General features: G+C 37.4%; 1 protein-coding gene across 1 annotated transcript; it reads left to right on the forward strand.

Annotated features, from left to right (window-relative positions):
• Window positions 1–456: 456 nt before the first annotated feature.
• tmem38b.S (transmembrane protein 38B S homeolog) lies at window positions 457–21095 on the forward strand. The gene is made up of 6 exons (NM_001127676.1): window positions 457–626; window positions 10165–10321; window positions 13242–13426; window positions 14229–14316; window positions 16259–16376; window positions 20632–21095. Exons 1-6 carry the CDS (start codon window positions 518–520, stop codon window positions 20827–20829), a joined length of 855 nt encoding a protein of 284 aa, NP_001121148.1. The 5' UTR covers window positions 457–517; the 3' UTR covers window positions 20830–21095.
• Window positions 21096–24800: the final 3705 nt, after the last annotated feature.

The following is a 24800-nucleotide window of genomic DNA, read 5'->3' on the forward strand; positions in this document are numbered from 1 at the left end:
AACCCTGCCAGGCTCGAGTGACATTATACAACCATCCTAGGCAAAGAACTGTCACTGAAATCACGCCAAAAAAAAAAATCTACGTCAGAGGTTTGGAACGCACAGGACTCTTTTTTATGTAGTGAATGTGGTATACAACTTCCGAGTTAAGTAGTGAAACTATATATAGAGATGGATGAGGCTTTATTTCAAGAATGTACCCACCCTCGGTCACAAATAAGTTCCTCTTTCCTTCTCCGCCCTCCTAAACCGCAATCTCTCAACTCCGCGATCCAATCGTAGTTAAGCTTCCGCTTCCTGTAAAAGACCGCCTCTTTGCCCCGCCCCTATTCCATATAAGACCTACCCACTGCTCACATCTGCCCTGTGCTTTCAGTCATTCATTAGCTGCCGTCCTCCTTATACTGTCACTCATCCGGCATAAGCCCGCCTCCGCTGGGCTGTCACGCCTATATCCTAAAATGTACACCGTGCTAAAGCATTAACCCACTGAATAGCTTAGGACCTACAGTTCGCCATGGAGTCTCTCTCGGAGCTTTCCGTGCAGTTCTCCCAGCTCTCCATGTTCCCTTTCTTTGACATGGCTCATTATGTGGTCTCTGTGATGTCTGCCAGGGAGCAAGCAGGTGAGGAGCTGTGCAATAACCGCCAGAACATGGCACTGCTGGAAATATAGATTCATGGCACGTCTACTGAATGTGATCCATCGAGCAGCTTTGCTTAAAGTGGTGGTTCTCCTTAAGTTCAATTTTAGTATGTTATATAGAATGGCCAATTCGAATCAACTTTTCTATTGGCTTTCATTATTTATTTTGTATTTTTTTTTAATTATTTGCCTTTTTCTTCTGACTCTTTCCTGCTTCAAAATGGGGGTCACTGACCCCATCTAAAAAACAAATGTTCTGCAAGGCTGCAAATGTATTGTTGCTACTTTTTATTACTCCTCTTTCTATTCAGGCCTCTCCTATTCATATTCCAGTCTCTTATTCAAATCAATGCCTGGTTGCTGGGGTAATTTGGACCCTAGCAATCAGATTGCCCAAACTGCAAATGGAAGAGCTGCTGAATAAAAAGCCAAATAACTCAAAAAACACAAATAATAAATAATGAAAACCAGTTGCAAATCATCTCAGAATATCACTCTCTACATCAGGGATCCCCAAACTTTTGAACCTATGAGCAACATTCAGAAGTAAAATGAGTTGGGGAGCAACACTAGCATGAAAAATGTTCTTGGGCTGCTAAATAAGTGCTGTGATTGGCCATTTAGTAGCCCCTATGTGTGTTATAGTTACACCTAGCTTTAATTGTAGGTGTATCATTAGTAACAAGGAAGCTTTCACTCCACCCCTTATGCATGTCACAGTCTAGGAGGCCACCTTATAACCTATAACTTAGAAATAAATCGTAAATAAATGTAATTAAAGATTTATACCGATATATAGTAAATAAATGTACATGTAATTAAAGATTTATACCGATATATAGTAAATAAATGTACAGTACAGTAAAGCTATATACATTTGCTTCTCTGGCTATTACCTGTTTCTGGGTTCATGAAAGGAGTCGTTCAATGTTGAGTTAACTTTTAGTATAGTGCAGGGAGCGATATTCTGAGATAATTTGCAATTAGTTTTCATTTTTTATTAATATTTGTGGTTTGAGTTATTTAGCTTTTTATTCAGCAGCTCTCCAGTTTGCAGTGTACGCAATCTGGTTGCTATGGTCCAAATTACCCTAACATTGATTTGAATGAGAATATGGAATATTAATAGGGGATGGTCGAAACAGAAAGACGAGTAATATAAAGTAGCAATAACAATAAATTTGTAGCTTTACAGAGCATTTGTTTGCAGACTGGATCAGTGACCCCCTTTTGAAAGCTAAAAGAGTCAGGAGAAAAAGGCAAATAATTCATAAACTATAAATAATGAATACCAATTGAAAAGTTGCTTAGAATTGGCCATTCTATAACATACTAAAAGTGAACCTGAAGGTGAACCACCCCTTTAAGAGAATTCTTCTTGTTCTTTCCTGGGTCGTCTCCTCTGTTGTTTTCCATGAATCCAGCTGTTTGTAAACTAGAAATTCTGGCATCTTTTTTCGAATCATTGGGTACTGGGAGTTATTTCAATATCAGGCAGTTTTTGGTGAATAAAGTAGTTGTTCCCAGAATCCACCTGTACCTAGTTGTTTACTACAACTTACTGCAAAGGCTCTTCTTTAATTGAATGGTTGAACAACACAAAGGTCTGTGATTAAGAAAACACTGGTACAGGTATGGTATCCGTTATCCTGAAACCCATTATCCAGAAAAATCCAAATGATGGAAAGAGCATCTCTTATAGACTCCATTGTATCCAAATAATCCAATTTTTTTAAAAATGATTTAAATTTTTCTTTGTAGTAATAAAACAGATGCTTGTACTTGATCCCAACTAATATGTAATTAATCCTTATTGGAAGAACTACCAGCCTATTGGGTTTATTTAATGTTTACATGATCTTCTAGTTGACTGGAAGTATGGCGATCCAAATTACGGAAAGATCTGTTATCCAGAAAACCCCAGGGCCAAAGCATTCTGTATAACCGGTCCCATACCTGTAATACTGGTTGTGTTGACCTCCTGTCTGTAGGGAATTTTCCCTCTTCTTCCATAAAAACCTCAGGACCAGTTATAGCCATTTGCAGTTGCCATGCATGTTGCAATACATTTTTTGGAATCTTCTGGAACCAGACTTATTTGTTGGGTCCAGAAGGTGCATAGAGCAGGATTTTGTTTAAAGGGGTTGTTTACCTTTGCATCAACTTTTAGTATGGTGTCGAGAGTGATATTCTGGTTTTCATTCCTTATTATTTGTGGTTTTGGAGTTATTTAGCCTTTCATTCAGCAGCTTTCCAGTTTGCAATTTCAGCATCTCTGGTTGCTAGGGAGAGGACTTGGGGGAAAAAGGTTAGTAATCAAAAGTAACAATAAGAATACATTTCTTCAATAGAAATCAAACTATAGCAAAAGAATACTTTTGAAGCGGTACAAAGCATTCGTTTTTTAGATGGGGTCAGTGACCGCTGTTTGAAAGCTGAACAGATTCAGAAGAAGGCAAATGATTAAAAAAAAAGACCAATTGAAAAGTTGCTTAGTATCTATAACATACTAAAACTTCACTTAAAGGTGAATTAATGCTTTAACTTAGAACATGGAGGGCAAGAGCACCAATCTAGATAAACATTCACTGAATATTTGGTACCCAAATCCCCTGCAGAGTGCATCAGTACTTTAAGATGGATTGTTTGCTTATTATAAAGTATGCGTGTCTTTTAGCAAACAATATCATTAACCTTTCCTAGAACAGCATAGATAATAAGTGAACACATAGACAGGGTTAAAGATTTCCACTAGTTACTGAAAAATAGAGTGGATGAGTAATAACTAAAAACTTTGACTTTTCGTATACTTAACATCGAGTTAATAAGTAACTTGCTTCACCCGTAACCAGTGAACTTTTAATGTTTTTGATATACCTCTCTGACTCAACACTAACACCACTCTACCAGTCTAAGTGTCCCACAATATTTCTGCATTCCTGCATATATACCGTGTATACATATAAAATAATCCCAGTATTTCATTTTGCACCAAAAAAGTTATTTATAAACCTACAGTGTTTAAACTAATGCCGAGCTTCCCCTTTGGCATAGATTATCACTGTAAAGACTCTAAGTGTGCTCTTTATAGAAGTATGTTATAAGTATATATGCTTATAAAAGTAAATGCAAGAGTTTGCCTGGAATATACTTCATAAATATGAAATTGGATGTACATAGGAAAAGCCATTGAGGTGTACAGAAATAAGTGTCATAAGTAAAAAGTGCAATTTTACTTATTACTCCTACCCACATTTACTAGACTTGTGAGGTTTGCTAAGGCTTTTTTTCATTTGTTACTGCACACTCATTTTCAGCATTTTAATATTGCAAGGCCTCATTTATTAAAGCCCCAGATGAATGTGCTACAAATCGAACACAAACAAAATTGGACATCTTAGTGTTCAGTTATATAGCACTTGCACTTTTCTAAGCATTTTGCACGATTTTTTAAGCAATTAACTAGAGATGCACCGAATCCAGGATTCGGTTCGAGATTCGGCCTTTTTCAACAGGGTTCGGATTCGGGCCAATCCTTCTGTCCGGCCGAATCGAATCCTAATTTGCATATGCAAATTATGGGCGGAGAGGGAAATCATGTGACTTTTTGTCACAAAACAAGGTAGTAAAAAATGTTTTCCCCTTCCCATCCCTAATTTGCATATGCAAATTAGGATTCGGTTCGGTATTCGGCTGAATCCTTCGTGAAGGATTCGGGGGTTCGGCCGATTCCAAAATAGTGGATTCGGTGCATCCCTACGATTAACATGTTGTTTTTTTTTAGTTTCAGAACTAACTTTTTCATTTTCGAAACATTAAAGAGAAAATAGGTAGCACCATCCATTGATAGAAATTTAATACAAATTGGTGGTGTGCAAGGTCACTTGTTATATATAATTGCACAGAAAAGGAAAAAAGTATGACCCGTATTATTGCACCTTCCCACTCTTTTCATCTGAGTTCCCATAGATATAAATAAAACATAACTCTTATTGATAACCTCCTAAAATTAATATGAAACGAAATTAGTATATAGTGTATGTTAAAAACAAGGTTAGGTGAGGAAGCTGTTGACTCGAGGTCAACAGCTAATAAACGGTACTGGAAAGTTGAAATAGTGATATGGGTTTTTAGCCACAGTGGTAGCAGTTTCCCCACATCTATCTCAACAGTAGTGGAATGCTGGTGACCCACAGTGTATGAACGAAACGGGTGGAATTATGGGTCAGATTGGTACTATATATTGTACCCAGTGTGGTTGAATTTAGACCTAAGTCCCGCACTACGCACCTTCGTCTAACAATATGCCAGTGCTTGGATACATGTACGTATAGGTATAGTAGGCATCATCGTAAATTTGGGTAGATTTGCAGACAAATAGGGATTTATCGTACCCTGACGAATCTCATATACCCTCCCACACCGTCCTTAATAACCGTCTCAGTGCTAATAGGAGGTGAGTGGACCTGCCGGTATTAAGTAATCTGCCTGCTTTCTCCCTTCCTTAATAACCGTCTCAGTGCTAATGGGAGGCGAGTGGACCTACTGGTATTGAGTAAGCTGCCTGCTTTCTCCCGTCCTTCATAACCGTCTCAGCGCTAATAGAGAAGGAACGGACCATCCGGTATTAAATAAGCTGCCTGCTTCCTCCTTGGTTTGCCCAAGACGCTGAACACAGGTATCCGACTAGCGGAACACATAGGACCCATATTAGTGTAACATTGCACCACAAACCACCCTTCCGCCCTTTCACCAGTCTCACCCAATTCACCGTCCCTGTCTAACAATTTTAAAAAAAGTTTTTCAAATGGCCTGACGTGCGTTTCGCTCGCCAATCTGCAAGCTTTGTCAAAGGCTTTTTTGGCACTAAAAAAGTGCAGGTTTAAGTAGAGAGGCAGATGCCTCTCAAAATTTGAATTGGCCAATCATGACACGGAGGGTGGAGCAATACATTGTACAGTGTATCTAGCCTATGCTTCTGCAGGGCAAACTGCAGTAAATGCTAGATGGCAACGATAATTCAAAATAAATAGTGACAGAAAAGTATCAAACTGAGGAATCTTAGTGTTGAATTCGCAACATTTATGGGAATGGCTAAACATATGTTACAAAAAGCAACATTACATAAGAGAGATCTACTTGTTCTTATACATTTGTAGTTAGAAATTAGGTAATGTAGAAATGCAAGTGTAACAATAGCGAGGCAAAGAGTCAAATGAAGATATTCATAGTGATGCTTTCGTTGAGACCCTGTGGGCTTAAAGTGATCATTAGGAAAATAAGTTCACTTTCCTTGGAGAGAAGAGATGTCTCCAAGTCACCTCCTCGTATCCCTAGATTTATATTAAATAAACCAGCCGCGTGTAATCCCTTACTTGAGCTATTATGATTTTCCATGAAATGTCTGCTCACTGGGGGGAGTTTTTTATTGGCTTTTACCCAATCTGAGGCATTGTCAATACTTGACACATGCTCAAGGATTCTTTTCTTGAAAGCTCGATTGGTCTTGCCAATATACATTTTATTACATGGGCAGGTTAGCATATAAATCACATTAGTCGTGTTACAAGAAAAATAATATAAACCTTATATGGTTTGCCAAATCTATCCACGACTGTTGCTTTATTGTGTATATACTTGCACGCCTTGTAGTTTGCACATGGAAATGAGCCTGTTCTAACAGGTTTTGTCTTATGTTTTGAGAAGTGGCCTTTAACCAGGCGATCCCGTAAATTTGGAGCTCTACGGCTACATAATTGCGGACGGGAACCTATTGATGTAGCCAAAACAGGATCAGTAAGCAATACATGCCAGTGTTTTGTCAGAATAGAATTTATATCTGGCCATTGCCTGCAAAAGGTACTGATAAATCTGGTGGGTTGCTCCGTTGCATTGTCAGTATGTTCTATTTAATAGATTAATTCTTTGCGTCTTGATTGCCCTGTGATAGGCTTTTTGAATTATGGAGTGAGAATAACCCCTCGCTCTGAGTAGCTCTGTGAGTTCACTTGCTCAGAGTTTAAATGTAGCCCATATCACTATTTCATCTTTCCTGTACCGTTTATTAGCTGTTGACCTCGAGTCTATCCAGCTTCCTCACCTAACCTTGTTTTTAACATACACTTTATACTAATTTCATCTCATATTAATTTTAGGAGGTTATCAATAAAAGTTATGTTTTATTTATATCTATGGGAACTCAGATGAAAAGAGTGGGAAGGTGCAATAATACGGGTCATACTTTTTTCCTTTTCTGTGCAACTATTTTTCATTTTCGAATATGTGGAAGTTTGTAACAACAGCACTATCTACTGGTCTGTTCCTGTAACTATATAGTTGGAGATATAATCAGAAGGAAAGTGAGAACTGTTCTGCTTTTACTTTGCTCAGGAAAGAGATGGGAAAAGTCTTCTGAGGCTTCTTATGTCTAATCTGAGCAGATCAACATTAGAATAATGCTCTGTTTTTCTTCTGAACCTATACAGTATCTAGCTGATTGGACAGTTCCAGGAACTGACTGGGAGGTGGCCCTCATGTCACAAATTTAATTATATCAGCAGTTAATTAGGTATATATGCTTTAACAAGTGCCATAAACAGTTGGTCTGCTGCAGGTGCTCCTTAAAGGTGTTGTTCACCTTTGAGTTAACTTTTAGAATGATATACAGAATGCTATTCTGAGACAATTGTGTCACAATTGTAATTGGTTTTCATTTTTTATTATTTGTAGTTTTTGAATTATTTAGCTTGTTGTTCAGCAGGTCTCCAGGGTCCAAATTACCCTAGCAACTATGCATTGATCTGAATAAGGGACTGGAATATGATTAGGAGGCCTGAATAGAAAGCTGAGTAATAAAAAGTAACAATAAATTTGTAGCCTTGCAGAGCATTTGTTTTTAGATGGGGTCAGTGACCCGCATCTGAAAGATGGAAAGAGTCAGAAGTAAAATCCAAATAATTAAAAAACTATAAAAAATAACTAATGAAGGCCAATTGAAAATTTGATCAGAATTGGCCATTCTATTAATACTAAAACTTAACTTAAAGGTGAACCACCCATTTACCTTGCATGTGTCAATGATGCACAAGTTAATGGATGGGATAGGGAATCCCTATGTTCTACCTACCACCCATCCATATATATGCTCGGTCGACTTCAGTTGTGCTTTGCACCCCTAAATTTCATTTTCAGCCATTATGCCCCCCCATGGGCTCTTCAACAAAAAAAGTCTGCATTAGAAAGTATAAGGCAGTCAGCAAAAGTCTGATTAGTTACACAAGCCTGAATTTCCCCTTCCCTAAAGCATTGCAACTTCTTTTACTTTAAAGAATGCATCAGGGTTTATTACAATGCTTGAAGTGCAAACTTGAATTCTTTTTTCATTCTTGTCACCCTAGAATCATGATGCAAGTATAAACACAAATTACATTACTGCTCTGTTTTGCATACAGTCCAGTGTTTTGCATTTTTTATTGCAGTTGTTGGAACCTGTCATGCTGAAGCAGAACACACACTTGTATTCATAAAAAAAATCAAACCTCCCTTGTTAAATCTACCTTTTCTGCCCCTTGTCCTAACTTGATATGACACTGCTGCAATGCCCTTATATTGTACGATAAATGTATTACCTATTACCATGGGACTGTAAAAAAGCCATTTGACCACATGAAGATTTTAGAACTATATGATCTAAGGATGGATACATTTTAAAAGGAATGAAATAACATACAGACATAGGCAACTCTCTGGACTGCCATAGGAAAGTGGTCGAGAACACAGTAGGTGGATTTGTTTGCAAATACTCAACATTTTTACATACGTAAAACTTGCATGGTTTATCCTAGCTGTGTAATGATGTAGTTGTTCTTACTATTATTACTGTATTAGATCAGTAAATGTTATCCTAAAACATGGCAAACATGCATCTCTCAAACATTTTTGTAGTTTTTGAATTATTTTAAAAAAAATTCTGCAGCTATGCCATTTGGACTTTCCATGTCCCAGTCAATGTAGCATGTAGACATTGGGTGTCCAAAATGGAAGATAAATGGCAGAGGGCCTCTACAGAAGGATAAATCGTAAACCATAACAATAAAACAATACAAAAAGCATCACTTTTTGGTTTACTGGGCAGTCAGTGACTCTGAGGACCAGCTAGAAGAAGTAATTTAGATCAAAGTAATACACAGAGGTATATTTATCAAAGAGTGAAATTAGAGATCACTACAGTCTTCTAGAGTGAAATTCCGCCAATCTCCATTCATTTCTGTTTTTTTTTTAAAAGAGTTTTTATCAATGGATGAAAGTGAAAGTTCATCCTTTGATAAATACGCCTTTCAAAATCCCATAGAAATGAATGGAAATTGGCGGAATTTGACTCTAGAGGACTGTGGCGATCTCTGATTTCACTCTTTGATAAATGTACCCCTAAAATTATTGAATTTGTTCCAATTACAAAGGAATAAGACATCCTATAACATCCTAAAAGTTAACTTGAAGGAGTTTTCACCTTTGTGTTAAATTTTTGTATGATGTAGAGAATGATATTCTGAGACGATTTCCATTATACCCTTTTTTGTGGATTTTGAGTTATTTTAGCCATTTATTTGGCAGCAATTGGCAGTTTCAGCAATCTGGTTTCTAGGGTACAGATAACCCCAGCAACCATTCATTGATTTGAATAAGGGGCTGGAATATGTATATGAGAGAACCTGAATAAAAAGATGAGGGATAAATAGTAGCAATAACAATAAATGTGTAGCCTTACAGATCATTTGTTTTTTTTGATGGTATCAATTTTAAAGCTGGAAAAAGACAGAAGAAGGTAAATAATTCAAAAAATAAAATAAACAATGACAATCATTCTACCTATTTAAAGTAAATCACCATTCTAATATGAACTGTTTTTAAAGAATGGAGCCTGTGACCGTTTGTAGCAGTTACAATTGAATATCTTTGATTCTTTCGCTTCCTTATGGGGAAAATACATAGCAGCAGCAGTTATATTTATTTCTTACATCTTGCCAGTGATTAAACTGGTATATAGTTTCAGAAATAAACTTTTGCATGAAGATTTTCTTTGCCTTATAACGTGTCCCTTGAATAAAACATGTCTTTAAAACATTTTTTTAAATCTGACATATTGCCATCTATGCACTAGAATAATCTGTAGAACTCTTCTGGTGGAATGTAATAGTGGTCATTAACGCAAAAATCGTTCCCAGTTCATTCGCAGTGAGAAAATGTTTGCAAAAGTTAAAAGTTTTGCCTTTGCAAATACTTTACCCTTTCCCGACAGCAGGATAGCAATTATAAATGTTAGAGTTTGTGTTAGTGTGCAGTGCATGTAATAAAACTGAAGTGTTATAAGTGCAATTATCTGACACACACTGAAACTATTTTCTGTACTGTATGGTGTCCATAAAACGGCATACCATAGTTCAGTATGTCATAGCTTTCAATTCAGTTGGAAAAAGTGAAATAATGGTGTGTTTAAAAAGTTTTTTTTTTCCTAACAGGTGCTCTAGATATAGCAGCCCGCAGTCCTATGGCATCCTGGTTTAGTGCCATGCTTTACTGCTTTGGAGGTGGTATTTTATCTTCTATTCTGCTTGCTGAACCTCCTATTGCAGTTCTTTCAAACACTACTAACATCATGCTGGCATCTACAATATGGTAAGATGTTAATAAGCATATGTTGACAATAATACCATGCTCATTAATATTTTTTTGTTTTTGCAAGATAATTAGAATCACTATATCCTTGCCAACTTAATCTTATTTTGCAGAAATACAGTTGTGTATCCTGGAAAGTATACAGCAATTCTAATTATCTTAACTGTGAAGGTATTTTCAGATGTTCTGGTGCGATGGGCTACAAAGAGTGCTCCATTACCCTTAAGGGTCTTTGTTACCTTTGGCTTTTGTAAAACAGTTTTATACATGTTATAACACAAATTATAATAAAATGATGGCATCATGAAAAGAAGTCTAGCCTGCAGATTTGATATTCTACAGTTTGCTAAAGATCATGTGGACAAACCAAAAGGATATTGGAAGAATGTTTTGTTGATGGATGAAGCTAAAATCTTGGCTTGTTGGCATAAATGAGGAGCGTTCCATTTAGAGAGCGAAAAGCACTGCATTCCAGCATGAGTCTTATCCCATCTGTAAAACATGTTGGTTGGAGTGTTCTCATCTGGGCCTGTTTTGCTGCATATGGGCCTGGATGGCTTGCCATCATTGATGGAGCAATGAATTCTGAACTATGCTAGAGAATTCTAAAGGAAAATGTCTAGACATCTGTCTTTGACTGAATGTCAAAGGCAGTGGGGAGAGAAGCTGCATTTTATGAATATAAACACTATAAAAAAAAACGGCAATCCGGAAGGCAAAAGCACATTGCAGCAGAGGCTAAAACTATCTCCAAAAAGTATTTTAAGTATATTAATTGTAAAAAGATGCAGGTTGAGTGTGGCTCCTTTAAATAATGGTACCAGTATGGTTGTAACAGATACTGAAAAGGCAAATGTGCTAAATCAGTTCTTTTCTTCAGTGTCTACATTAGAGGAGTCAGAGTTGCCAGAACCACCTCAAAAAAGGAATTAATTTGAACAAAGCTCGACGGCCAGATGGAATACACCCTCGGGTACGAAGAGAGCTTAGTTTGGCTTTACACTAGCCTCTATATCTGATTTTTTGCAGACTCACTTTCATCTGGCATGGTATCTATGGATTGCAGGAAAGATGATGTAATCCCTATATTTAAAAAGGAATTATTATCTCAGCCTGGCAATTTTAGGCCAGTAAGTTTGACATCTGCAGTGGGCAAATTATTTGAAGACTTGTTAAGGGATCATATTCAAAAAAATTTTTTTGCCAAAGAGTTTCATACAGTGCCCCACAAACGGCTGCTTTCTAAGCTAAGGGCTGTTGGACTTAATGCGGACGTTTGCACTTGGATAGGAAACTGGCTACAGGATCGGATACAGAGGGTGGCTGTTAATGGTACATTCTCTACTTGGAGTAAGGCTCTTAGTGGGGTCCCTCGGGGCACTGGATTGGGACCACTTTTATTCAACTTGCTCATTAATGACTATGGGGAGGATATTTTAAGTAATGTATCAGTGTTTGCAGATGACACAAGACTATGCAGCCCAACTAATTCCATCCAGGATTTGGCATCCTTGTAGCAGGATCTTGACAAACGGGCAATCTGGGCAGCTGTGGCAGATGAGATTCAATGTTGATAAATGTAAAATCATGCACATGGGATGTAAAAATATGAAAATATGCAAGCTACTTATACCCTTAAGGGGAGTGCAGTAGGCAAATCCATAATGGAAAAGGACCTTGGAGTCTTTTTAGATAATAAACTTGACTGAAGCAAACCATGCCAGTCAGCAGCTTCAAGGCCAAATAAGGTCTTGAGCTGTATTAAAAGGGGCATAGATTCGCGGGAGGAGAGGGTTATTCTTCCACTGTACAGAATGCTGGTTAAGGCCCCATCTGAAATATGTTATACAGTTTTGGTCCCCAGCGGACATACCTGACATTATTGAACTAGAGAGGGTCCAGAAAGAAAAGGGCAACTAAGCTGAAATAAAATATGGAAAATCTCAACTATGAGGAAAGACTGGCCAAGTTGTGGTTGCTCACTCTGGATAACAGGTGCTTGAGGGGTGATATGATAACTATGTATAAATATATAAGGGGATCATATAATAATCTCTATAATGCTTTATTTACCAGTAGGTCCTTCCAGCTGACACAAGGTCACCCCTGCTGATTAGAAGAAAGAGGTTCCGGCTAACTATTCAGGAAGGGTTTTTTTTTTTTTACAGTGAGAGCTGTGAAGATGTGGATTTCTCTCCATGAATCACTTGTACAGGCTCATACATTAGATAACTTTAAGAAGCGGTTAGGCGGCTTTTTAGCAAGTGAGGGAATACAGGGTTATGAAAGATAGCTTATAGTACAAGTTGATAAATGTTATGTTTTATTTAAAAGACGATGCAGTTTGCCTTTAGATATTTGCTTCTATGTTGCCACCTCCTGTTGTTTTGTAGTTACTGCAACTGAGATAAGGTAAAACGTTGAACTAACATTAAATAACATTTCATACATGAGACTGAGCTTCTAGTAGCAGCTACTTCATGGTTTAAAAAATAGACAATGCTGATTATTTACTGATAATTGTCTTTACATGTGTTTTAGCAAAGGCAACTCACATTATTGTCTATAGCAGTGTATTTTCTGCCGTTTTGTAGCCAGAAGCTACTAGTAACTCCTTGGGTCTGCACTGTAAAAGTTTAAAATGTGAACTATCAGGAAAATTATTTTGGGGATATTTAAAAAAGCCTGTGTAAAGTTTCAAGAGTCTAGTATTAATATAAATATTCTATATAGTTTGTATAGAAGGACTTCCCTTGGGCTGACTTTATGTACCATGGAACTGAAAGCCACAGATAATTATTTATATTGTTAAGTAAAATCATCTTTTGGAAAATACTTACATGTTACATGACGAAACTGTACCAAATAACTGAGGTACCTTATTGAAGTTATTTAAAAAAAATGTGTTTTTTTCATTTAGGTACATGGTGTACTATTTCCCTTATGATCTCTTCTACAACTGCTTCTTTTTCCTTCCCATCCGGCTCATCATTGCAGGAATGAAGGAAGTGACTAGGACATGGAAGATATTATCAGGGGTCACACATGCTCATAGCCACTATAAAGATGCATTGCTAGTCATGATAACTATAGGTTGGGCTCGAGGTAAGCTGAAAATAGGTGCCTTCTTATTCTGGCAAACAGTCAAGCAAACATTTTAATTATGAGTTAGCAATGATTATCCAACCACCGTTATGGCCTAGAAAATGAAAGCTTGATTGCATTAATGTATACTATTTCTCTTGTATACGGACTGGAAGTGTTTTTCTCTGTAAAAACTACTAAGATGCCTCGCTTGAGAATTTCTTTTATTTAACTATCTATATTTTGTGCATATGTTTTAAAATATAAACAATACTCCATATTTGTTGCCTTTATCTTCTTTAATCACTAGAGACAGCAGATAAAATCGTTCAATGCCAGTGCTTTATCAAGCACTGCTTTATTAGTGGTCAGATCCGGTAGTAGGTAAAAAATGCAGAATACAGATTGGGTACAGGAGAAGGCCCATGCACATCTCTACCAGAAGTTTACACATAGGAGATAATCAGGGTAAATGCACAAACGCAGTCAAAGTCTGCCCTGTTTTAGTGGCCTGTAGCAATCATTGCATACTTTGTTTTGTAGTGGGAATAGGTGATCAAATGCTAACAGCGGGTTAGTTGCCTAATGTTTAACGAATAGAGATCTATGCATTTGTGCCTATTTGCTTTTAACGATAGACCCAGTTTGCTGCAAATAAACATACTGCGTTTGCTTGTGGCTTTAGGCCATAACACTCATTTATTAATCGGGTAAAGAGAGAGCCTGTTCATATTTTTAGGAGGTGAAAGTTTATTTCATATTGTTAGTAAAATACATTTGCAAACAGTCTATGTTTCCAACCCCTTATTTCATCCATTTTCAGGTGCTGGAGGAGGATTGATCTCTAATTTCGAACAGCTAGTGAGGGGTGTCTGGAAACCCGAGAGCAATGAATTCCTCAAAATGTCATAGTATGTGAATTGGAATATTTTTATTTTTTTACTCAACATGATGTGGGCTAGGCAAAAATACTGATGTCACAGAGAAATCATTTTAATGACGAATAAACTTTAACAATTTAAAGTCTAAAGTTTTCTTTATAATAATGCTATCCCTGGCTATTAGGCCATTGGCACATGGAGAGTAGGCTCTTCTGCTGTGCCTATTCTTGCAGACTTAGAGAAGTGTATCTGTTCCATGCCCCAGTTCCATTCATCTGAGCCACTTACCCCCTGGCGTGTAGTTGGCCTGAAGATGCCTCCCTTGGGCTGCCCTCCGCTGTGTGTGTGAGTACATGCATTCAGATCTAATTCAAATCAAATACGATGGGGCACCAAGCAAATCTGCTTATCTCATGCTGAAAAAAATATGCATCATAGCCTATAGCTCCGTGCGCCCATGGCCTTACTAGGCTGTACGTTTACTTTCTTCTGTTGGTTTCTACCTATTTTCATGTGTATCCAGTGTATCATGTGCATACAGTATCTACTGTGTATAATGAAACTGGTTTCTATTTAACCTACATTTTTCATATTAAAGGGGACATATAGCCTTATTTTTAAAACTCTATCGGGGGAATGTAATAAAAGTTGGTAACGGAAAAACTATTCGCAATGCGAAAAGTTATGCCTCTGCATGAACAAATTTTGCTTTGCGCAAATCTAATATAGCTTTTGCAGACCCTGAAACTGTTTAGCGACCACTTCCGACAATGGAAGACCGTTTGCGAATTTTATAGTTTGCGCCAATGCGCAGTAAATGTAATAAAAGTTCTTACTGAAAAAGTTATGTTTGCTCCAAAATATTACGACACCTTCAAGCACTTCTTAAGAGCGCACAATTAAAATTTGCAATGCACAATTAAAATTCGCAATGCAATAACAGTTTAAGGAACAATATAACATTGCAAGATGTGGATTTTTATTCTTATTAGTAAAAATTGTTTTTCTCTTTGCGACTTTTATTACATTCCCCTGTATATTTGCTTATAAACTTCATAGCAAGCAATGTTTTACAAACGTTTTATTTCAAAGAAAAAAGTGATCATACTCTGACCTAAATTAACTTCATGACCTGCTTCTTAAAGTAGACCTGTCACCCAGACACAAAAATCTGTACAATAAAAGTCATTTTCAAATTAAACTTAAAATCCAATTTCTATTTTTTATTAAAGCATTCATAGCTGTTGTAAGCTCATTTAAAAAGCTTAGCTGTCAATCAAATATTGTCTGCCACTACTCTATGCCTTAGGCATAGAGGCGGGCAGACAATTACTTTCACTTTCCATTCAGCACTTCCTAGATATCTCTGCTCTCCACACATTCCCCCAGTTCTCTTAACCATTTAATTGTGTAGCCAGTGCATGGGGATGGACATCGGGTCCCCCGTTCTGGTACACAAACAAGATTCTGAGATGATGCAAGGCTTGCCTTAATAACAGTGTCCACAAAATGGCTCCTGTCTGCTTGCTGTAATTTTGAATTCCTAGACTGAAGGAAACAAGATTCAAATAATTTATATAGTGTAATTAAAGTTCATTTTGCTTGACTAATGTCATAAAATAGGATTTGGAATAATTTTTTTGGGTGAGGGGTACCCTTTAACGTTTGTTATCTAGAGTGCTCCTCTAGGGGGGGCGCGAGACTAAAATTTGAACAGTGAAATAGGGTTTATGTGGTGTTCATACAAATGGCCTGTAGGTGTCACTGTGCACAAGACTTATACTGTGCATACTTTCTATACAGCTTGTGGTGTTAGAGTTGCTTAATTCTGTGTAATGGCTGCATGAACCTTCTAATAAAGCACTGTTATACTCTACACATCCTTGGCTACCCAAACATAACAGTTTCCATGTCCTATTAGTACAAAATTTGATTTTTTTTTTTTTACTTTCATATACTCTCTTCTTTACAGCCCTGTGAAAGTGACCTTGATTGGAGCTGTTTTGTTTACATTACAGCATGGCCACTACCTCCCTATCTCAAGACATAACCTCATGTTGATCTACACAATGTTTCTAGTACTCATTAAGGTAAGTACAGTTATGCAGTTTCTGACAGTAGAGTATTGTGGCCTATTAAATGTTTCTCAAAATGTATATTTTCATATACTGTCGACACACAAAGCTTGCTATTACTGGAAGCTGGTTCTATGAAATGTTATTGCAGTTGACTTTAGTTTTTCCACTTGTTCCGTGCTTCTCACTTGTTTGGCTTACTTTTTTTAAAGGTAGTAGCTAAATAGTGGCACTAGCCACAATATGTACAGTACTAGCAATAAAATTGTCACATAAACTATAATAAAGCTTGAATGAAACATCTCCAAGAAATGTCAGTGCCCCTTGCATGAAGCAGCAGACTAACCCTTTATACTTATATCTTATGAAAGAGATAAAGTCGCTCATTTATGGCAAAGTGCATTTTTGGACATAAAAAGCCATGATTTTACCTTCAATTTGTGCCAAGCACAGTGTTGCATTTGTAGCAGTTGGGTCCAAACCATCAAAGCGACCAGAATTGCAAGCATTTATTTGTAATTCCGACACGTTATGACTAAAATTTTTATAGCAGGTAACAACTGCTTCCAGCATTAAAATGCATTCACGGGTGATTCTTGGGGGCAAGTCGGTTGCACCTATAAACACAGCCCACTGTATTACTACAGTGTTCAGGGTGTCTGTAAGCCTCAGTCATAGAGGTGGTGCATGCAATTACTTTCACTTTCTATTCTGCACTTCCTTGATGTCACTGCACTCCTGATTTTCCTCCTCCCTCCTCACTGTCTATAATTGTGTAGGCAGTGCATCAGGCCCCTTTCTGTCATATAAAAACACTATTTTAGGTTGATGCAAAGCTTGCCTTAAAGGAGAAGGAAACCCTTTTGCAAAAAACCCTGTACCCCCACCCCACGTAGACCCCCTCCCCCCCCAGGCTAACTACCCCCCGGGGAAATGCCCCATACTCCATACTTACCCCTCGTCGCCGATTTTTCCAGCGGAGTTCCACGCATCCATCTTCCACGTCCTCGGTAAGCTGACTGGGAGATCGGTATTTCTGCGTAGTTGGAGCTGTTTGCCGGTTTGCGACAACTGCGCATGTGCAGAATTACACAGAAATTGCCAACCTCCCAGTCAGTTTACCGAGATTGCGGAAGATGGATGCATGGAACTCCGCTGGAAGAATCTGCAACAAGGGTTAAGTATGGAGTATGTGGGGCATTTCCCGGGGGGTAGTTAGCCTGGGGGGAGGAGGGAGGGGGGTCTATGTGGGGTGGGGGGATTTTTGCAAAAGGGTTTCCTTCTCCTTTAATATGTGTTTACAAAATGGCGCTCACCTACAGCTTGCCTGGCATGTCCTCTTTAAAGGACCAGTAACATAAAAAAAAAATGTAAAAAAATTCGTTAGTACACATCAAAAAATAAACACCAACACAAATTATACTTTAAAATCACAAAGCCTTTATTAAACAGATGGTTCAGTTAAAGTGTTGATTGAGAATATATCTGCTGTGGCAAGCTAATAGCATCTACCTCTGTACAATTTAAATTATTTGTCTGTGTAAGGGTAAATTATTCCCTTTACTAAATGGTGTGTGTGGATGTATGTGCATTTACACACAACCAACCAATCTCAAAACATTGATTTGATATTTACATCTGAGTAGAAAACAGGCTACTTACAGAATAATTTATTATACCCTTGCTATGGGGTAAAAATATGATCTTTGCTTAAGATTAGAGAGATTGATCGGTCAGATTATACTGTAGCTTCTAGCAAGGTGCCTTCACTCTACATGTTAAGAATAAAGATCTGTAAGATTTAAAGTAAACGGCTACTTCTTAGCAAAGATTTTATATTCAGCATTCTGCTTGTGTTTCTCATCCTATGATGTCTGTCAAAATGATTTCTCCGCATGATCAATAGAAATTGCCAAAACCATGGATGCATCTGTTTTCTGGGCAACTACAAATTGCCATAAAATGTTACCATGTATAACATCACCTTTACATCTTTAGCATTCATTTAAAAGTTTTTAGAGGTTTTAAAGGAAAAGTATTTAGTGGTTTTAAAAGGAAAGCTTTAAAGGGGAAGGAAACCTAGTCGGCGCAAACCCCCCACCCGTGTGTTGCCCACCCTCCCTCCTCCCCCCTGGCCTACCCGTCCCGCTGGGCAAATGCCCCTAACTTGTTACTTACCCTTCTGCGCAGTTCCAGTCCAGGGAGTTCACAGGCGATATCTTCTTCCACGCGATCTTCTTCCTGCTGTGAACTGCGTTTTTGCGCATGCACAGTAGGATAATTTCACCGGTACGGATCTACTGCACATGCGCCAAAAGTCACGTGCATGCGCAGTAGATCGTACCGGCGAAATGATCCTACTGCGCATGCGCCGTTCTAAGCAGGAAGAAGATCGCGTGGAAGAAGATGTTGCCTGTGAACTCCCTGGACTGGACCTGCGCAGAAGGGTAAGTAACAAGTTAGGGGCATTTGCCCAGCGGGACGAGTAGGCCAGGGGGGAGGAGGGAGGGTGGGCAACAAACGGGTGGGGGGTTTGCGCCGACTAGGTTTCCTTCCCCTTTAAGGGAAACTGCAATTGCTATTGAAAGCAGTAGCTGCCTGTCAGTTTGTATTCTTTGCATTGTGGGTTCTGACTGTTGAATCAGTGTAGAAACAGACCTTCAGTTTCCATCATTTTAAAACATTTGAAAATGTCTAATCAATGGGTATTGTAAAAGTTGCTTAAAATTACATTTACTTTAATTAGCCAAAATAGTTTTTTTTGGTTGTGAATCCCCTTTATGTTCAATAATGCCTGGACCGATAAATCATTATTTAAACCACACCCAGACCCTTGTTCTTCCAGTAACTAAACCACTCATGAGATATCAAGACAATAGGGATGATATAACATGGAAAGATAGTTTTCAAAGTACAAACAAACGGGTGCAATATGCCATTTTTTGGACACTGTATCCTGCCAGCATTCTAAATGCCTCGTGGTATGGAAACTAAGAATCCAGATAATGAAAGGTAGACACATGCCTCTTGCTGGATTCAGTTAACAGTTTATTTTATCACAAAGCATTTGTTACAATTCATTTTGGTTAGATTGCATGGAGTGATCAGTTTTACAAAGGACAAATTACACTCTAGATTGCACCTTTTTTATCCTCAATAGACTTATCAGTTATGACAGTGCTGTCCAACTTCTGTGGGTACCGAGGGCCAACATAGTGAAGGGCTGATAATGGAAGCCAGTGTTGACCACTCCCTGTTTTTAAACCACACCCAAAAAACCAAATGGTCGGTGCTCACTGCAGGGATATCACTTATCACTCATATGTGAAAAAAGTTGTCATATTAAGATATACCTTTAAATCCATATGCCTCCTCTTCCCCTTGGATAACTCAGCATCCCCAGCACATTATTAAACACCTTAGGGGCCCCTAACAATACTTTCTTTTCAAATGCCAACAAACTCCCAGAACAAATACCAGGCTTATGTTCCACAGGCAGAGCAGGGCACACGCAGGCAGAGCAGGGCACACGCAGGCAGAGCAGGGCACACGCAGGCAGAGCAGGGCACAGGCAGAGCAGGGCACACGCAGGCAGAGCAGGGCACACGCAGGCAGAGCAGGGCACACACAGGGAGCATATGGAAGACAGAACAGAGCAGTAGACAGTTTCCACTGATCAGGACCACTCTAAGATGTACTACATTGACACAGTGCTGGTGTCTATTAGCATTTTGTATAAAGTGTGAACAGGTGAACAATGTGGGCAGTTTCAGTCTGGGTCTCAGGTGTGAACAGTATAGGGCTTTAGGGGTGTGAACAATAGGTGTCACAAGTGTGAACAATGCAGGGGGATCACATGTGTGAACAATACAGAGGATTAGTCTAAATTTGAGGTTTAAACAATGCAGGGACCAATTAATCTCTGTAGTGATACCATTTAAATCTTACATATGGTAAACAGACACAGCAGGTAGGTGGGGGGCCACACAAGGGGGCCACCAGTTGGTCAGATCTGAGTTATGACATTTCTTTTATAAGTGCTTTACCAAAACAACACCTTTGTTTAATAGATAACCATTTAGAAGAGATAACACTGTCAATGTATAGAGTCAGAAAGGATGGTACCTGCAATGTTGCATTCCATCTGTATGTTGTTGTTTTGCCAGAATTTTGATTTGATTTCATACAAGTTGTGCACTATATGAGATAAATATATCTGATTAAATTATTGTTTTGATGTAATTTTTTCAATTTATTCTTCTGAATTTAGGTGACCATGATGCTGACTCATTCTACAGCCTCTCCATTTTTACCTCTGGAGACACCCCTACAACGCATTTTGTTTGGTCAGCGACAGAAACCATCAGAAGTTAGACAAAGTGCTTCTTCTTCAGGTGCCAAAGGGAAGCCTTCCAAGAAAACACTGGATAAGGACTCTGGAGAACAAAGCAAAAAGAAGGATAGCTGAGCCACAAGGAGTATTAAAATGCACCAGCAGTCATCTATACACTTCTGAAGCAAAGACTTTATCCATTCAATGTGAATTCTGTATTATTAATTAGGAAGGGCAGGGATATTGGCTACCTAATGGGTCTGCTCAGTCACTGAAAATAATTGAGTTATTGGGTGTAACCATGCTCTCATCTGATAACTGGTTATGTAATACATACAGCTAATCATTCTTACTTTGAAGGGGACTTGTTATTCCAAGAATAAACAGTGCTTGACTAGCAATGATCATAGTGCATTTATTAAAGGGGAGGGATCACTAGGAAGAAATTGTTTTCTAATACACAAAAGCCATGAATATCTTGTAAATTATATCCTTATAAATGGTGAGTTCTGATGTCATTTCTGTCACATGACTCACTGAAACTTGTATATTATAATAAATAAAGTACCCCCAGTTGCAAAATATGAGGATATTATGTTACCTTCGGCCTCGTGTTTTTATATGGTCATGAAACTCCTTGGTAACTTATAATATCCATATATTTTACAAGAGGGGGTACTTTATTCACTATATAATTAAAATATGGTAGTTGATTGTATTCAGTAATTATGTATGGGATTGGCGAACAATAATTGTGTTTTGAGATGTAAAATGGTGGCTGTGAAATCCTAAATGAAAGGGCATAATGTTGGTTAAAAAATGTATAATCAAAGAGATAATTTATAGAAGAGATACAATATACATATTTTAAATACCAAAATAATCAAACGTTTATTTTTTTCTCTTTTAAAGTTACAATTAGAATATTTCTACCTCTGCTACTTTGTGAGCAAATTGTTAATTAAAAAGTCAAAGTGATTGTCTATTGATCTTTCTAATACACACTTTTTGATAGGGGAGGGTTTAGAGAACATAATTGAATTCATGGGCAGTGAATAGCCCATACACTGGAGATTGGTAAGAAGTTACTTAAAGATGGATATTGGATACTTTTAGAATTATAGAACAGCAATAGAAAATTCTTGGCGGGTAGTTTTGCAGTGAAAACTTTAGTATTTGCTTCCTCGATTATTGTATAAGTATTTATAGGATTATCATTTGTTTTGTAAAGTAAAATTTTGCCACAATGGTTTATTAATTGCAATGATATTGTGTAAATCCCTTGAATAAGTGTATTGCAGGTTTTCACTGGATACTGTTTTATAGCAACAGTTCTATCTTTAACACTGTTGTTTGCACATCAAATAGTTAAAGGCAATTTATCATCAGCAGGGTTCTGTTCAAGATTGTGCATTTTCAATTGCGCCAGTGCACATTGTATGTAATAAAGTTATTATGTCCTCCAAACACACCACCTTCAATAGTCTTATAAATGTGCAGTTAAAATTTGCAGTTTAATAAACTGTCTAGTGAACAATGTTACATTGCAAAATGTTTCATTCAAATTCATAGTGTGTATATATTTGAGATCTCTTTTTTGTTGTTGTTGTTTGTATTGCTGATAGCAATACAGGTTATTTATATTGTCATGTTGAGGTCAACACTTTTTATATGTCTTTCCTGCTACAGTTACTGCCAAAAGGTAAAACCCTGTGTTCTATGGTTTTAGTATGGAAATGCTATTTTTGTTTTTTGTCTGGCTCTGAGTAAGCAAGCACTTTCTTTAAATAAAAAATCTAATTTTGCATTTAGTAAAATCAGATACATTTTTTAATATAGCACATACTGGAAATATCTCTTCAATCCAGGTTCAGGACAATATTATTACTCATTTATTGGTCTCTGAAATGCAATAAACTTTAAACTAGCAGGTGCCTTGTATTCAAAGTCACCCAAATCTCTGTGCACACAAAAGATAATTTTTGGTCACATGGGATGAAGGAAGTTGAGGAAACAATGATAAGGACTTTATATAGGACTTTATATATCTCTGTTAATCAAAAGGTGATACGTCTTTATTTCACAAACAGGTATATTTAGGATAATGTTAATAAAAGGATTTTATTTTAATACTTTTCTACTTTTCTACTTTTCACATGTTTGTCTCCTTCTAACAGACTCTATTAAAAAGTAAAGTGTTTGTGCCTGAAAGCAAAAGTATATAATAAGTATCTTAAATTGTTATTTTGCAGTTTCCTTCTGGAGAACTAAACAAACAGTACATAAAAACGACCGTATGAATACAGAAAAGTCAGTCATATTTTTAAATATTTATTCCAAGAAAACATTAAATGCTAAAATATTTCCAATAATTTCTATTTTATCATAGTTGGTGCCAGAAGGCTGGTGGAAAGCTGACATCTTACAAGTATTTAAATTGAAAATAAGAATGCAATCAAGAATCTTTTGTAAAGCTGTCAGCCATGCATCAGTAGAGCAGAACAATTACAAGTATTAAGTACAGCTTTCTGGATAATGTGTTTCCAGGTAATAGAGGCCGTAACTTTCTAACACTATAATATATACATCTATAAATGGGTAGCAGAAAGTGACCATTATTTTTATTGGGGATCACTTGTACAAAACAAATATGATTAGATTCTCACAGTGATTGAGAGATACCTCCAAGGATGTTGAAATATTATATTTTTTGTAGCTTCTCTTTTAGATTAAAATTTGACACAATACTAGATCATAGAATAGTAAAAATAAAGGCACTAGTTACAAAAGCAAATGTTAGCTTTTTTTGTCAGTAATGATAATCATTAAAGACCTAGGGGCAGATTTACTAAAGGCTGAAGTGTCCATAGCTAGCGAAAATTCGCCAGAAATCTCATCCGCAGAGACATCGCCAATTTACTAACAGACGTAAAAGACAATTCACTAACGAAAAAGACCGTCGCTAGCACAGTTTTGCACCCTATTGCCAGGTGCATTTTTGCTCAGACGAGTGATCGTTACACTGCAAATTCACTAAAGCACTAATTTTACATAACGTTACCACTTTCGCCAGAGTTTCCTTCGCCATCTTAGACCAGGCAAACTGATAAGATGAAGCTGCATCCTCCTCAATCTTATGTCAGTGACATCATATCCTGAATGCCGGAAAGTCATAATAGTTTTAAAAAAACTCTGGTGTCTTTTCATTTTTTAAAGCGGGATTGCCTTCAAAAGTCCTAAATATTAAAGATTTTTGCATTTTTTTTAACCAATTTGAGGGGCATGCCACATTTGTTTTAGGGTGGGCTTATATATAGGACATTAGAGGATCTCTTTATTCTTTTTTTGCTTCCTTGAACATGTGTAATAATAAGTAGCCACTTCAAGCATTTTAACAAACATCTCTAATAAGGACGTCTATATTCAAATTGGCCCAAACATAAAAGTACTAATGAAGATACACTAGGCAGAATTGAACACTAGCGAAACGCCAAGAAATGCTTGCGCCAACGAATTAACGATAAGGGAAACTTTGCCAGCATTCTACTGCTGAGATTAAACTTTTTATTTTACTGAATTAGCGTAGTGGTAATGAATTTACACCTGGCGAAGTGGTGTGAAGTTTGGAAGAGTGTTCGCTGGTGAAAATTCGCCCTTTAGTGAATTTGCCCGCTCTAATTGTGACATACTTTTGTGTGTGTGTGTGTGTATGTATATGTATATATATATATATATATATATATATATATTTCCACAAATGCATGGGGTCAACAGATTTCAGAAAGGCTTCAGGGAGGCCGAAATGTTAGTCCCATGCAATAAAAATATTTTTATTAATTATAAGCCCTGTGAGTGCAGATCTTTTGCAGTGATATATATAACTGATGCAGTCTTTGCCCTGATAGCCCCTATTATGCCCACCTTTAGTTCAAAGGCGGCACTTCTAGATTTCAGCGTTGAGTATTCATTTTGGTGCAGAAATCCACCACCTGTGCATATGCCAATAGACAACTTGTGGGGTGACATCAAAAATGCTGTTTCTGAGGCAAAACCAAGAAATGCAGAAGAATTGTGGAATGTAACAGGTGCAGAAGTTGGTGGACTCC

Source organism: Xenopus laevis, chromosome 1S (genome assembly GCF_017654675.1).
Source record: "Xenopus laevis strain J_2021 chromosome 1S, Xenopus_laevis_v10.1, whole genome shotgun sequence".
Classification (NCBI taxonomy): Eukaryota; Metazoa; Chordata; class Amphibia; order Anura; family Pipidae; genus Xenopus; species Xenopus laevis.

What these genes read in the sequence shown, in the direction of transcription:
- tmem38b.S (NM_001127676.1), top strand. Translation starts at nt 518, where the DNA reads ATGGAGTCTCTCTCGGAGCTTTCCGTGCAGTTCTCCCAGCTCTCCATG. An exon ending in ATGCTGGCATCTACAATATG is followed by an intron (nt 10,322 to 13,241) that starts GTAAGATGTTAA and finishes TTTTTCATTTAG; the next exon opens with GTACATGGTGTACTATTTCC. An exon ending in GAATTCCTCAAAATGTCATA is followed by an intron (nt 14,317 to 16,258) that starts GTATGTGAATTG and finishes TCTTCTTTACAG; the next exon opens with CCCTGTGAAAGTGACCTTGA.